At 34.6% G+C, this 16,006-nt stretch overlaps 1 protein-coding gene across 3 annotated transcripts in view; it reads left to right on the forward strand.

Annotated features, from left to right (window-relative positions):
• The window catches only part of LOC145296750 (protein SLC31A2-like), a 373,171-nt gene extending 357,599 nt beyond the window's left edge, over nt 1–15,572 (forward strand). For all 3 annotated transcript variants that reach the window (XM_080142786.1, XM_080142785.1, XM_080142787.1), the window contains 3 exons: nt 10,952–11,018; nt 13,153–13,258; nt 14,692–15,572. In XM_080142786.1, the coding sequence (XP_079998912.1) occupies nt 10,952–11,018; nt 13,153–13,258; nt 14,692–15,112 (594 nt within the window). In that variant the 3' untranslated portion in view covers nt 15,113–15,572. The remainder of the gene's footprint in view (nt 1–10,951; nt 11,019–13,152; nt 13,259–14,691) is intronic.
• The last annotated feature ends 434 nt before the right edge of the window (nt 15,573–16,006 follow it).

Below are 16,006 nucleotides of genomic sequence, written 5' to 3' on the forward strand. Positions count from 1 at the left end.
ATTATATAATTCAGGTAAGTGTATGACATATCTGTCATGGTGGGTTTTATATATCGGGACGGACAAAATGTGATTAGACCCTCTGAGAATAAAGGGTACGTTAATTGAAGGAATATGCTTGCTTAATCATATGTATTAAAGGGTTATAGCTATGGCAACGGTTTACATGAAGTATGGTTTTATGTTGGCGGATTAAAACCTACTTACACACACACGCGCGAGTTGGTCAACATTTCAACTAAAATAGAAAGTCTGAGAAAACGTATTAAATCCTGTGGAACTCTCTTCTGATTGCCTGCTTTCCAGCTGACTACAATCTGATTGTATTCAAGTCCAACGTAAACAAGTTCTTGATGAACTGTCCCCCCTAAGTAATTCAATTTACAAAATTCCCACTACTTACGTTTACTACACTATAATCACATTGACTAATGTATACCCATTAACCCTTATCCTCGAGTGGCCCCCGGGCCTTTATAAGTGCTAATTCCTAAGAAAAAAAAATGAAAGTAGATAACGATGTGGAGTAACAACCTGGATGTTCCAAGTCCGAGTAAAATCTGTTTCCTATGACGACATTCATTAGGGATGTTAGCGACGTTCATGTGTTTCTTCCAGTACCTGATTCTAGAAAATACTGGAGGAATCAATGTAAATAACAGACTTGAGCAGACCAAAAGTTGTGCCATGCCGGTTTACAGGAATTTACTTATGTTTGTTTGAAATATTCCTGAAAGAATCAATACTGACTGCCTCGTCGGTGCGTACGTGTTTCGTTTAACTGAAAACATTCAGACACTACATTCTTGAATGAGAAATCAAATGCACTTGGTGCTGTTTGTATTGTCATGAATAAATCAATAATTAACTATTTAAATGCATCCGCCCAACGTCTATTAATTATCATCAAATATTTAAGCATTACGTCGTTTTAATTAACTTAAATATTTGAAACCAATAAATTAATTATAACAGAAAAAAAATTATTTAAAATTACTCTTGTTCGGAAATATTAACTTTGAAAGTATAAAGTGCGTTCTTTATTTTCCTTTTCCTTTTTCTTCTACTTTCTTTTCATTAATTCCCCCCCTCCTTTTTTCTCCTACATTTTCTATTTTCATCCATAAATAGCTGTTTTTTTAGTTTCCTTTTTGGTTCCACGGCAGAGGGATTGGACCTCATAATTCACTCTTGTTGGTTTGTTCGCATTTTAATGTTTGTGCAAAATTTCAAAAAATTCGTCATGATATAACTAAATTTTTGCCAAAATGGATTCTCCGGAATAACTCTTGGTTGCTCCCTCCCCTCAGAGGGGGGGCATTATAGGGGAAAAATTTCCCCCAAATTGACCGTTTGTTCGCACTCTTCTCAATCACGCTTGGATGTTTTTGAAATTTTGTACAAACATTTGTAAATAAATGAAAGCAAGCCTTTTCACTCGTGGAGAGGGGTCCCACGTGATCGGCTGGTTATATTTTGATTCCACATTTCGGATTAAACACGAAACTAGGCAGATACGATTTAAAATATAAAGGAGGATTAGACGCTGTAACAACGAAGTTGAAAATGAAGGTTGACAAGCTTACAAGTGTGAACCTTTACGCATGTCGGCAACTAGTTTCGACGGAAAAACAAAAAAAATAGTGCTTGAAGTTAATTTTTAATCGGCAGCGATCCTTTGCATATGAGAATAGCAACTTAAAGAAGAACAGACAGTTGATTTTTTTTTTTGACAGCTGAGAGACAACATTCGAGCCGAGATTTGTTTGTTCGTTGCAGTGTTGTTGAAGAGTTTCGGTAATTTCTTTGCAGATTACAGTACACTCAAAAGAATTTGATGACATGAAATAAATTGAGCCGAAGATTCTAATAATAAAAATCCTTAACAGCATTACACAATTTTTATAAACATAATCAATAATCCTAAAACTGTTCACCACACAATCGAATCGGAACTTGACTTATTTATTCTATGATTGAAATATACAACTTCTATAACATAAACTACAAGTCCAATGTCTATGTACAATGTATGCTTATAGTGCGTGTATAATGTATGTATCTATAATGTGTACATATGCAAAAAATATTAATGAAATGTTGTATAGTAAATGAAATCGCCGGGATTATTCAGTTTCGATAGTCATTTATTTTGCGTTATGTTCTTTACTGTTATCGACCAATCTCAATCAACAGGACAGAATCAAAGTGCAGTATCGGTTTTGTCCTCGTTTAGTAAAAGATCCGTCTGAACTGAAGCAAATTTAATTTTGTATTTTTATTTTTCAAATTTCAGAGTTGGTTTCCTCCCATTAAACATTAATCATGCTTCTAACTCTTCCCTCGTGGCGAGGCGAATAAGCAGGTTCTATTACGGATTAAGTTTATGTACTGAAATGAGCATTTTTAAAATGCTTACATCATTTATTTTGATGCGAAAACTAAACGTGAATTCTGGCAAACTCGCCTAGAACGACTTGATGTAAAGAGCGAACAAGATCAAGGGATTATTATCCCAAATACAGAAGGTGCTTATTGACCTTTTTAGTCTTTGAAAAACTAAGGCTATACGCAGGAGGAAAACAATAGGCAGGAAAAGATCTCCACATCCTTGTAGTTATTAGAAAACTGCTACTGAAATAAGCAGCCATATTAAATGAAGTATCCAAGAAAAAACGATAGAGACGATTAGAGGAACGAGCTAAACGGGCTGAAACAAAGAAACAGGGAATAGATAAAACAATTCTGAAGAACGCAGGCTATAATAATATTTAAAGAAAAGACTGAGATTAGCAACATCACGTCTGAGAGATTGCAGAAAAAAGGCGCGAAGAAAATCAAATTACATATACGTTTCTACAGTTTATAAAGAATCCCTAAATGGAGCAGAAATTCACTAATCCATATATGACTACTGTACTCCATACATGGTGTGACCATAGATTTCTAAAGATAAATAATTCCACGAGTGAGAAAGTCTTTAGAGAGAACCAACTTTACGAGAAACAAAAAGAGTGATTGATCTAATATATGAACTCCAGAACAGATTTTATAAGACTAGGTTGATTTTTTTAATTCCCAAAGAGAAAAGCAATCCATGATAATCACAGAAAGAAAAGGACTACGCTTATGATTTAAAAACCCGCTATGAGTCTTAACATGATTAAATGAAACAAACTACTTATTTCTTACCTCAATCTATAAATGAGCCTAATTTGTGTACAGAATTTGGTAAACAACAGGGCGTCATTTCTTATAAGTTTGTAAGAAACAGAACAAGGAAATAAGTATACAATGTATATAACGGTAGATATATAACTATATTATAATGATTATAGTTGTCTCTGTAACATGACTAATACAACTGCGAATTATGTGAGACCTTTACTGAGTCATGATTATGGCTATGACAAGAGAATATTATCATCGACTATATATCCAACACAGTTAATCAACCGAGAACCACATCACTCTTATCTAAAAATTTAAGATATAAACGGGTATATACTAGAGACAAAATTAAAAGAATATTCTGTTGTTGCATCCCTGAACGAGAGTGTGCTACTTCCCTGAAGTAAAGGTTTCCGTTCGAAATTCTGTCCAAATTTCCGAGTTCGACAGCAACATTCCAGAGTTCGATAAGATACACCTGAAAAGGTCGGAGGTTACATCAACCGAAACGTTGCGATGATGCCATTTTTCTGTAATCGAGTGCCCCTTTTGGGGAGATTGAATGTTACCATATTGAAAACCAAATAAATAGGCACCGTATAATTAGACATTCGATAAAATCCACATAACCTGTGTGTGTGTGTGTGTGTGTGTGTGTGTGTGTGTGTGTGTGTGTGTGTGTGTGTGTGTGTGTGTGTGTGTGTGTGTGTTGAAATATCATCTCCGACATTATTCAGCCCTGTCGGTGGGGCATTAGAATACGCCGACTGCCCCCCTGCAGAGGGTAAAAGTCCCTCAATGGGGGTCCTGGATATGACCTTAAACCATATTCGATGGTGAGGCTCCAGCTTGCGGGCTCTGGGGAGTGTGGAGCCACCCTTTAATTGTCATTGCTCCCAGGTCCACTCTGACCCGGAGTGGTAATACCTGTTAGAGTCCCAACTATGGGTTAAATAGAAACTGACTTGCAAAAAGCAAATATATTCTATTAAAAAATTTTTCTTCAAAGTCACCGGATTCGGCATTAAATAACCTGAAAAGGGTTGATATGCCATAAAACAAAAACAACCAACCAACCGACATTAACAATAATTCACTAACAGATGTGAGAATAATTTAGAAAAGATCAGATCCAAATCCCTATAATTGTTCATATTTGTCTCTCCACGAAGACAGATTTAGACGCAAGGTCGGATTGCAATGTGGGGGGGGGCGATCCAATATCCCTAAAGAGTTCACTCTAATACAATTGTTATTTTTGTCTATCCAGCCTCGAATTTGTTTTACTGAATGAAGACAAAAAAAAAAAATGAAGCTTAGTACCAGAACAGATACTACAGTTTTTCTTGACTAAGTCAAATGAAAACCCATGTGCGTCTAGCATATACAAAGTGGTTAATTGTTGAATTTACTAAATGTGCCTATGTTGTACTGATCAGCCGCCATCTTATTTCCCCGGTTACATTATGCAAAGAAGTTCCTATATACTTGCTACCCCATAAGAGTTATTGACAAGGTCGGTTTTTAATATAAGGAAAATTCAGCTCTCCAAAAAAGGAGCACTCTGAATAGAAAAAAAATTGTTTCAGTCTATGATTTCTCTTTCACTGATCAAGGACAGAAATGTTAGTATTAGAACAGATACTACACTTTGTTCCCAGCGAAAAGGCGAAGGAATAGAAGTGAGCTTTCTAGGCCACGAAGTCTGCTTTCTGTCATGGGAAAGGATTTAAAGTAATCGGTTTCGGCTTGCATATATTTGTTTTGACATTTCTCTCGTCAATAGACTCGCTTATTTATTTTATTTTTTTGTTACTCTTGTTGTTGTAACTGTCTTTCGGTTCCGTATGATTCAGTTTTGAATAGATTAGGAATGAAGTACCGTTTGACATCACAACACTGCGTCTAGTTCTCCTTTGATATCACGAATGACGCATATGAGCAAAACGTACAATAGAAGGGCAATTCAAACGAGGTCATCTCAGGATTTAATAAAATGACTTATTCTCAACCGTTGCTCGGAAGTCCCAGTGGTAAATTCCAAATATAAAGTAATTTATATTACAAAATAGCGAATAAATCTGACGTTACCCGAGAGAAATTACTTGAAACTTTTCTATTATCTATTTGTCATGTCATTTAGATTCGTCTTTATAAGCTTACATAGTTCAGTGAGTGAATTAATATATCTACTAGCAGTATTACCCGGCCTTGCTCGAGGGTTCTTTTTGATGATTTTCTTATGCTCATTTTGATGATCGTTGGTAATTCTAATATTTTTTTGTTATCCTAAAATTATTTTAGTAAATTTTAGTTATATAGACCCCTTACTGATCAACGTAGCCCCCACACAGGGGGTACAACGTGCCAGCAACAATCCAATTTCTTTTCTTTGTCCCCTTAGTAGCTCCAAAGCAACTTATGAGGTTTTGGGGGCCATTATTTCTTGAAACGTATGCGAAAGAAACCACAGGATGAGCATCGACTATATATTCGTTGTAAGAATTTGTGGTTGTCGCTGTATAGTTCTACAATTAGTCAACTGTGTCGAAAAATTCCTTATCTTATGTTGCCGGGCAACTCCACTTGTGCTTAGTTGTTGGGGCCGATGTTTTATTAAACCGACATAAGAAACCTCTGAATCCTATTTTCACTAAATATGTGTGTAAACTGTTTTGCAATTTCTTCAGGATCAGTTGCTTGTTCAATGGACGTTTAAAAAAAAAACATAATTTATTTTTCCACTCTTAAAAAAAAACACGTAAAATTTCAAGTCTTATAAAATTCTTTGCAGTTAATGAAAACAAATAAAAATTACGAGCGGGGTTTGAACCTACAGACAAAAAACAAAAAAACACGCTATCAGCTTATTCACAGTAGAATTTTCACGGCTCGTTGTTCTATCATTGGTATATATATAAAAAGGAAATAAGTGAATAAAGAATGGTTCCACGTCGGCGAATTCCTATATATTATTTACCGTCTTACGCGCGTTTCGCAACCCACAGCAAAAACTTTTTTTAGATTTGGCTTCTCGTCAACAAATATTAGTGAAAATCGGCAATATCTCTAAACAAAATAAAAGCAAAGAAAGGTGCATAAAATATTAAAAGAACAGAAAGTAAAAAACAAAACAAAACAAAAAATGAAAATTCATGTTTAAAGGTGACAAAGACCCCGCCTCTAAAAAATATCTAGCACCACGCGGGAAGGTTTTCAAGCTGCCATATTGCATTTGACGGGCAAATATAAAATCGCAGGACTAAATTCCAATAAAGTTTGAAAATGCATATTTCTAAATATTTATAAAATAATGGAAGATCTCAAATTAAAGAATGCAGTTTATAAACTGCAAGATAACATTGAATTGCCAGGTACTCAAAACCAGGACCCCAAAGTCTAAACAAGAGTTTTACCACTGAGCTACCTTGTTCTGGGATAAACAAATGACATCTATTAAAACACTATACATTCCAGCACGAACGCGAGTTACTTTAGCGTTAAAATCTGGAGTTCTGATTTCGGGTCTTGCTATGTTCAACCATGAATTGTAAATCTCAAGCACGCGTGGATAAATAGACCTTACAAAAGCATACGTAGATCTTAAAACTTTCTTCTCCTTTAGACGTATCGATATTTAAAATCTAGCCCGACATCTCTTGTAAAAATATTGTAGAATTAAATAGCCCAGACCGGATGTGAGAGAGAGAAAAAAAAAACGCTCAATTAGGCCAAATCTGCCATATTGTTCTAAAACAGGAAGCGACTTATATCTGACGAACCGGAAGTGAGATGAACTGATAAATGTTTTTTTTTATGCTGTCTAGAATGTCAGTAAATCTAATTATTCGATTAGAATTGGTTTTCTGTTTCATTTTAATTCGCGCTATTTATCCGCGGGCCGAGCTTATGGAAATTTCACGGTGAATGATAAATACCTTTTTAAATGAATAGCTCTAAGTAATTCACAACAAATATTAGTAATAAAACTGTTATCAGCGTTGATTACGGCGATACACCCGAGAGCTTAGAATACTTTGAAGACGAATGTTAATGTGAGAACAATTTATTGGAGTAAACAAAGGCAAGCAAAAATAACATAGTTTATATAGCTTTAGCTCATCTATATGATGGATATTTTAAATCTAATGGCACTCTGAACCGTTACAAAGATTGTAATCTATGCGCACTGATAAAGTGTTGGAACGATTAATCGGAATCGGGAATCTGAACTTTTGGGGGAAATCGTCATCGGAATCTGAAAAAGATGTGTGCCTATATTACGATATCAAAACCTATTCTTTGAATTGTCTTTGCGTGATTTTGTTTAAAAATGAAGTTCTTCGACTGTTGATAGTAAAATGTTAAAATTGTTAAAAATCAATAAATATTTACAACTAGTAAAAACTAAAATCTATAGATCGTCCCCATAACTATATTTGTACGTTTGTGGAAATATCTGCACCTTTTTAACGTGTTTTTAATTGTAACCGTGACAAAATAAAATAACTGTATAATTACATATTACAAGATTTATACAGTAACGGAATCGGTAATTTAGTACAGAAGTGCATCGGAATCGGGGGGGGGGTATTGGAATTGTCCCATCATTAATATATAGGAAGTTATGAAAATATACTTATTGCAATTAAGATATACATAGATTTACACTTTTTATCCCCGTAGGGAATCGTCAGGTAAAGCTTAGTTATATATTTTATGATATATATATATATATATATATATATTATGAGAAAGTATATAACGAAGCTTTACCTGATGATTCCCTACGGGGATAAAACGTGTAAACCTATGTATATCTTAACTGCAGACTATCAACAGACTATCCATTCACGTGAAATCACCCTTTTCTTCACCATATTCCCTGTTTCACTTTTTGCTATCAAGTAAGATCTTTGACTTACTTGCAGTTTTCATCAAATACTTTTGTATGCAAAATTCGATCCCGCATTTTGCTAATTTCTACCCTCTGATGAGAAGGAAAGTATTTCTTCGAAACTCCGCGGATTAAGGACTATCCAGTTGTTTCCTTTTCAGATTAAATGTTTTTAACTCATTTTCAAAGTGTTTTTAACATGTTTTATTAACTATTTGCTCTTTATATATATATATATATATATATATATATATATATATATATATATATATGCTATAAAGCTTACATTCTCAAATAGCATATTGAACAATGTTGAAATACTAACGATTGCTAAATAAAATATTGTCTCCTTATAAATTCCATGTATCTACATAAAACGTTAACATTTTAACTACAATTTAGAAATAAACAAAATTCTGGTATATTCCTTTTATAAGTTAAATCTCACCTGTATGTTTAAATTTATGTTTGTATGCCTCGCAAAAACTCGACAGAGGCGACGGATTTTCACGAGATCGGTATCCTTTTGAAGCACGACCCTTCGGACGACAAATATCGACAAATTGGCCAAAAACGTTACTTACTTCACCCTCAACTGGGCACTTTTCTATAGGGAGATATTTTCAAAAGTCATCCTCTTTTTTCGATTGTCTAGCCTTAATTTAAACCTACGTTACTTCCGGTTTGGCGATAGACACAACAGCAAAGATGTCACGTTTTTTTTTTTTTTTTCACGTTCTTTTCCTCTTTTGCGGTACGGGTTCGAGCTTGCCTACCTACTACCACTTTTTTCTTGCTCATCAGACACCTCCAAACACCCGGACAACGCCGGGCACCCAGGCTAGTTTTATATAAGTTCCAAGAATTCAACAAACCTGTGCGTATGGTTATTTCAGATGATAGATCTTTTATTTCAAATTGTATTGTCATCAGCACAGATTCCAGATCAATTGGAAGTAAAAAAAAAAAGAAAAAAAAGGTACAGTTATATAACGAGAAATCTGTATTTGTATGTTTCGTTAAACTGATATAATCGCAGCATTTCTGATTAGATAATGGTCTAAATGTGGTTGCACCTTTTTTTATGTTAAAACGGTGTGGTTAATTATTTGTCCATTGGGATACTGCCAAAGTATTTGCATTGCGCTTCACTTATTTTGTATTAATGTAAACATTTCGTTAAAAACGGAAGAAAAGAATACTTCGCTAATGTTCGCACTCTACTGTAATATATTACTAAAATTACTATTTTAGTAATATATCACAATTTAATTTTGATTTCATAATAAAATTGCGTAAATTTTAAAATTATGAATAATTTAAAAAAAGTACAAATGTTGTGTATGCTGTTCATGGATCTTCGGCGCGAACGCCGATCCAACGAAAAGTTTGACCTTGGTATAGGACTTTGGTTTCGGTTCTATCCCGAAGAGAAAGATAAACTTTATTATGTTATAGATTGCTTCTTCTATCTCTTGACAAAATCTGGAAAGCTGCTATGAAGAATTAGACCAATCTCTATCTTCATAGCATCAGGAGAATTTGTCTTATGCTACGGATCAGATTCTTAGACATTAAATGTTGTCCAATCAAGACGAATGATTATACACCAAAATATTACGTCGGCTAGCGCATATCATGACGAAACCATCTAACAAAGTTTCTTTTACGCATATCGGGAATTGCCCAACTCTAAGTTTTAGCGCTAACTGAACATGTATCCAGACATGACGAACCCACTGAAAAAGTGCTCCATTTGTCTACAGGAGTGAAGCAATGAGCTGGAAGGTCACATATTACAACCACACTCTTTTAGAGAAACACTAGCCTCTCGGATTGTTACATATGAGGGACCCTACGTCGTTTGCAATTAATTAGCTAGTGTGACTTTTAACGGAGGTTTTATTATAATATATATCAAAATAGTTTTAATCTGTGAACAGAATTCCGGCGAAGCAAAGTTAAGGCAAGGGCAGCCGATCAAACAGTGGACGAAATAGGCGAACGATTAAGAATGCCGTCACGTTTTAGAGCTGAAAAAAACAAAGGTTTTCGAATCTGTCTCGGTACAAATGACATGCATCCAATAATCTAAGTTGAATATTACGTCGATGTCTGTCCGCGTGCGTCACTCGTTTCACCAAGTAAGGAAACTAAGTAGTAAATAATAAACTAAGATAAATTTAGGTACACTCTCCAATTCTCTTCGTATAAAACCATTTATGAAAACTTTCGTATGTGTAAATGTATGCATAAAATAGTTTTGCGTGTTTTCGGTGCGAGCAAGTGTATAGTTGTGTTTATCAATGAACAATTCTTATCTCCCTTGCATACTATTTCTAAAACCATTGTTTTTTTTTTATTTCGATTGTATAACTCTTGCGCCAGAGGTCAGAATCTGAGTGGATTTTTTCAACTTGCTCTTCTTGGGGGGGGGGCATCCGGCATCGCTTGAGTTTTATTTCAATGCTCATTCTTTATTCCGGCGTTGCCCGACCCCATTATTAAAACTTTTTCATTAATATAAAAAAAAAAAGTTTACTTTTATCGCACCTATTGCATGAAACTGCAGCAATGAAGAGAAATAACGACATCGGACAGTACATATAAAGCACTTTTTATTAATGAAAGTGTAACCGGATTCGATCACCCAGTCGCAACGAATGAGCAAGCATCATAACGTACGGACTTCATGAATATTTCACCATCAATTGAGTGATAACTCGAGACGAGACAAATTTGTCGCTTTCAAAATATATATTCAGCACTGATACATGACGTTAAAATAAGTCTCCTTTGCAAAATACTTCATGAATTAAAATGTTCCTTTTCTAACATGTTTAGTATGTATTAAACGAGTTTTGTTTTCTCTTTCTCTTTTAGAGTATATTCAACACCGATACGAACATGGTTTTACTGGTGAATATCTGGAAAATTAATTCAACGAAAGGTAAATATATTTCAGATTTGCAAATTTTTTCGTACAGTTGTGAAAATGTCTTTTATAAGTTGATAATGTAAGGTCATGCTCACCGGTAGAATTGGGTCTTTTGAATAAGGCAGGAAATACATACTATATAAAGCCAGATTAAAACATTTCAAAATATTATCGTTAAAACAAGATAGACTTTACTTTTCAAGTCTCAACATGCCAGAATGGAGCGATGAAAAAAAAACTAATTCTATTCCTGAGGAAAGCGTTATATCACCGAAATTTGTAAATAAACCAAATTGTTTATTTGAAAAAATTTTGCGTTGTACTGATTCCTAAAATTATAGATGAATTCAAATTTAAACAACGCTTAGAGGGAAAAAATCTAATTCATTTCACGCAGTCACGTGGTTTCCTCAAACAATCGTTAATCTAGTTTCAATTTGTTTTTAGGTTTTTAATGTTACATCAAAGCCAAGAACTACCCGAGGATAAGGATTAATGAGACCGGATTATCATTTGAACGATGAGAAACACTATATTAACATTTATTTACTAACTTGTATGTAATTTAATTACCTTCCTTCTCTTATTTCAGTAACCGCTATCGACGTTGTTGTACAAGGCGCCACCTGCTGGAGACATTACTGCACATAAGTAGCAGAGGGTTATGAGGTGGTTTATAAGAACCTGTTTTCATTGAATCAGAACAGGCGACTGTCAGTAGTAGTACCAGATAAAAATTCTATTAAAAAAGGAAACCACTACTTCATAAATGTTTTTATAATTCTAAAAAACAAATTCTAAACAGTGGAACAGTAATTAATTTTTAGATGCTAATGCAGAGAGTCATCCACGCTATTTTTAAATCGTATTTCCAAGTTTAATTAAAGTTTTATGGGTTTTTTTTTTATTCAATTGTAAAGTTAAAGTACAGAATAGGTACTAAACACCCTCTCCTCCCCATGTTAAGAATGTCTTTTAAAATGTTATTTCAGCACGAATCACTCTCTGCGGGAGTACCATTTTCTGTAGAAAAAAAAAGAAAGTATAATGCAACTTTTTCATCTGACATTGTTTACTGCGGACTGATTCACCTTGACATTTATAATAAAACAAGTAATAAGCCAGACCAATTCTTTTTTCCCCCCATTAGTGACGGGAATCTTCTACAAAAGACCCTAATGTGCTATATAAGGTCTTATTATTTTTGACAATAATAGTTGTTTGTATCAAGCTTTTATTTTTTGAATGTGTTAACAAATCATTATCGTATTTAGTTCGAGGAAAACATTTGTAAAATCGATTTGGTTATTTCTTTGCTTCGAATGACTTCCTGTTTTAATTGATTCTATCATTTTCCCTGTAGAACATTAACAGCAGACACTCGTCTTTTTTACAACTGCCAACACTTTATCTGCTTATGGGTTCTGCGTTTAGTTTTAGGCACAAAGTTTCTATTCTCGAATTACCCATCTGTGAAACACAATATCGCAGGACTGCTTCCCGGATGATTATAGCATGGTTGTTTTCAAGTTTAACGTAACCAAGTTCCATTTGAGCCATCCTATTAAATAAACACACATTTTCAAAGTCCCACTATTACGATCATCACGGTGTCATCTCACTGGCCACTTGACACTCGTTAATCTTTATCCTTGAGTAGCCTTCGGGCTTTGATAAGCGGTGACCCCCCCCTCCAACCTCAATAAATAAAATGCCTTTCCATTAAATTATCCGTCGCTATTTTCAGCTTTTCTCTTCGTCCGTAGAATTGTCGGCTTTCTGTTTTATTACCGATCACGTGATGATCTAAATATATGTCCAAGATGGCGTCGCCGGGAGTGGAGAAGCAGCACGCGCTCGAGTGTATTTTTGCATTTGCGAAAATATATGCACATATTGCATGTATTTTTAAGGTAATCCGAAAATTAAAAATAAAACCAACTCTATAGCTATAAATATTAAGATTTTAACAGAACCATAATCGGTAATTGTATTTGAATTGAGAAGGTAAATAAGAATCGATAATTGTATCATAATCGAAGAAAATATTGGAAGCTTTCTATTTACTAGGGTTTTATTTATTTTTCATTAGTTTTTCACTTTCTGAACATTGTCTTTCTATTAAATTTCTCGTTTCTATTTTCAGCTTTAATCTTCGCTTGTGTTATCGTCGGTGTTCTAGCTCTTCTCTACCAAGGGATCAAATTCCTCCTCAATTACATGGAATGCGAGGATATCTGTGCCCAGTTAAGGTGAGTGCCAATATTAACCTCTTAGATTCTCTCCACATTAAAGAATCTTTGATACAACTTCTAATTTTGTTTAAACAAGATTAGAAGTTGTATCAAAGATTACGTAAATTTATGCAAATGACTGAAAATGTAAATTGTTTGACCCTCGACCGAGCACCTTCTCTAAAAATAACGATCGAGAAGAGAGAAGTGCCTTGTGAGAAATGTTATAGGAAAGAAATGAAATTACTGCAACTATATTAAGATTTTGTACTTCAGAAAACCACGACAACTCCATACATGTTTCATAGAAATCACACCAGATAGAGCATGAAGCCACTTGATGTAAGGAGCTAAAAATACTACTTTAAAGTTAAAAACCAGCCAACACGTGCTAGATGGATAGATTTCGACAAAGAAGCAATTCTTCCCCTTTTGTCGAAATTATTGCTCATGGAATGTGAGAACTAAAGAACAAAATAAGAGAAGCGAGAATGCACATAGTTATCGAAACTAACCCTGAGGTTTACTTCTGCGTAGCGGTATTTCATTTTTGTCGTGTTTGATTCTCATATTGAATCTGAAGTTATGATCCAACTATATTTGGCAGCGAACTTAGTGATATACTTTATATATGACTTTAACAGGATTTATAGACAACGTAATACATTTGTTTCTAAGGCAATTTTACTAAGATACTGTAAACTTACATGGACATCTTGATCTTTCAGACAGATCTTACATATACTCAATATTTAATAAATTACTCCTAATTTTGTTGGAATTATATAATCTTCCGTTGCTATGGAAGCGGTAACAAACCGATATTTGCCTATTATATTTATTTCTTTCAATTAGTATTTTTTTTCTGCTTTAAATGTGACCTACAAAGTAATACATCTTGTTTCCGGGTGAATTACGGACAAGTTTTTAAATTGACTTTTTTACCCTGTTTACTTTAGTTAACTAATTCTAATTTTCGGTTTAAATTTGTGTTCCATAATTTTTATAAGGAACTGTTTATTTTAATGAATTTCTGAATCTTCGAGTTGAGGAATTGTTATATATGTTATATCATTCAAACTATTGTTTTCATATTGAGTGTTATTCCTACAATGTTTCGGCTGGTGTTTCTGTACGAACTGTGGGGATCTTTCTGTCGAACTCTTTATTCGTAACGTCAATAGTCTTTGTGCAGCAGTGGAAGGACTACCCTCAAGAAGGTCGGAGGTTACCTAGACCGTAACATTATGCGAATAACACTTAAGAATAGAGATGTAGTCTGAATAATCTAAATTACCTGTTTTTTCTGTTTAAAATACAAATTTTTGGAACTATTTTTAATCCGATCTTTTGCTTTCACTATAAATTGTTTAAAAAATGTTTCTTGGAACATGCTTATACAATATATATATCTGATGAATTTAATCATTACCTTTTTTTTTTAATTTCAGTAACCGCTATCGACATCGGTGCTGTACATGGCGCCACCTACTGGAAACATTACTACACATGGTCAAAGTAGCAGGAGGTTATCTCCTCATGCTTCTCGTGATGAGCTTCAACACGTGGATATTTATCGCCGTCATATCCGGTTTGACGCTTGGCTTCTTTTGCTACGGTTGGTCGATACAGGACATGCCGACGACAGAAAGAGAACTGATCGGCCAACAACAAGGTTCGAAAGTAAAAGCATACCACAGGACGAAGGGCAACCGAAGTAAAACGAAGGGGGGTCGTGAAAGGGGTCTTCAAAACGGACACATGAGCATGAACCCGCCACATTTATTGAGCCGGAATGTTTTGTATCCTGGCGAACATCAGGGACGATTTATTGCCTTGTTAGATCAAGACTTGGACGTGACGGAGGTGTGAACATCGATGATCCGGGTCCAATTGTCGGCCTAAATTAAAACTCCCCCCTATTTAAGATGACTTGCAAACAAAATTTCGCATCACATAAAGCTCATGTAAATATACATACAAAGCAAATTATTCACACACACACACACACACACACACACACACACACACACACACACACACACGTAACATAATTTTCTTTAGACGTGTTTTAAATCCTTTTTTTTTCATAGGCATCACCACATTATCAAGGCCCAGAGGCCACTCAAGGATAAGGGTTAAAATCCTATAAACAATTCATGTTTACTTATTTTAGTTTTGATCCTTTTCAAGTTTCTTAATTTTGTTGCTTAAGGCACAGACTGGCAGGTTTTTTGTTTTGTTTTTTTTCCCATGGTAGTCACCCCTTATCAAGGCCCGGAAGCCACTCGGGGATAAGGGTTATTGCGTGGGATAATATCGTAGTAATCGTTAGTAATGGAGATTTGATAAAGTGTCTTAAGGAGTGCGGATTATCAGGAATTTGTTTATGTTGGACTTGAAGACATCCAAGTTGTAGTCAGGTGGGAAACAGGCAAATGTAAGTTCCACAGGCGTGCACTTCTAAGAAAGAATCTTTGTTCATGGAATCTTGCTGCCAGAGTCGCTTTTCATCGAATACTTCAAAATCCGTACGGATCCATCGTCAGAAATTACAGAACCTATTTTAGGATATTTAGAGAAATGATTTCCCCCCCCCCTTGGTAAACCACATGTCATTAGATTAGTAATGCTTGTAGCAGCTACATCAGCCAGTTTATGCATGAAGCAAGTAAATTGATAAGAAAATTAGAAAGGATCAGAATTAAAATATTTAGACAGGAATTGTCTATATTATTTAATGAGACATCTTACATATGTATTATA

The sequence above is a fragment of the Euprymna scolopes genome, chromosome 17 (genome assembly GCF_053919585.1).
Source record: "Euprymna scolopes isolate OS-2025 chromosome 17, ASM5391958v1, whole genome shotgun sequence".
NCBI lineage: Eukaryota > Metazoa > Mollusca > Cephalopoda > Sepiida > Sepiolidae > Euprymna > Euprymna scolopes.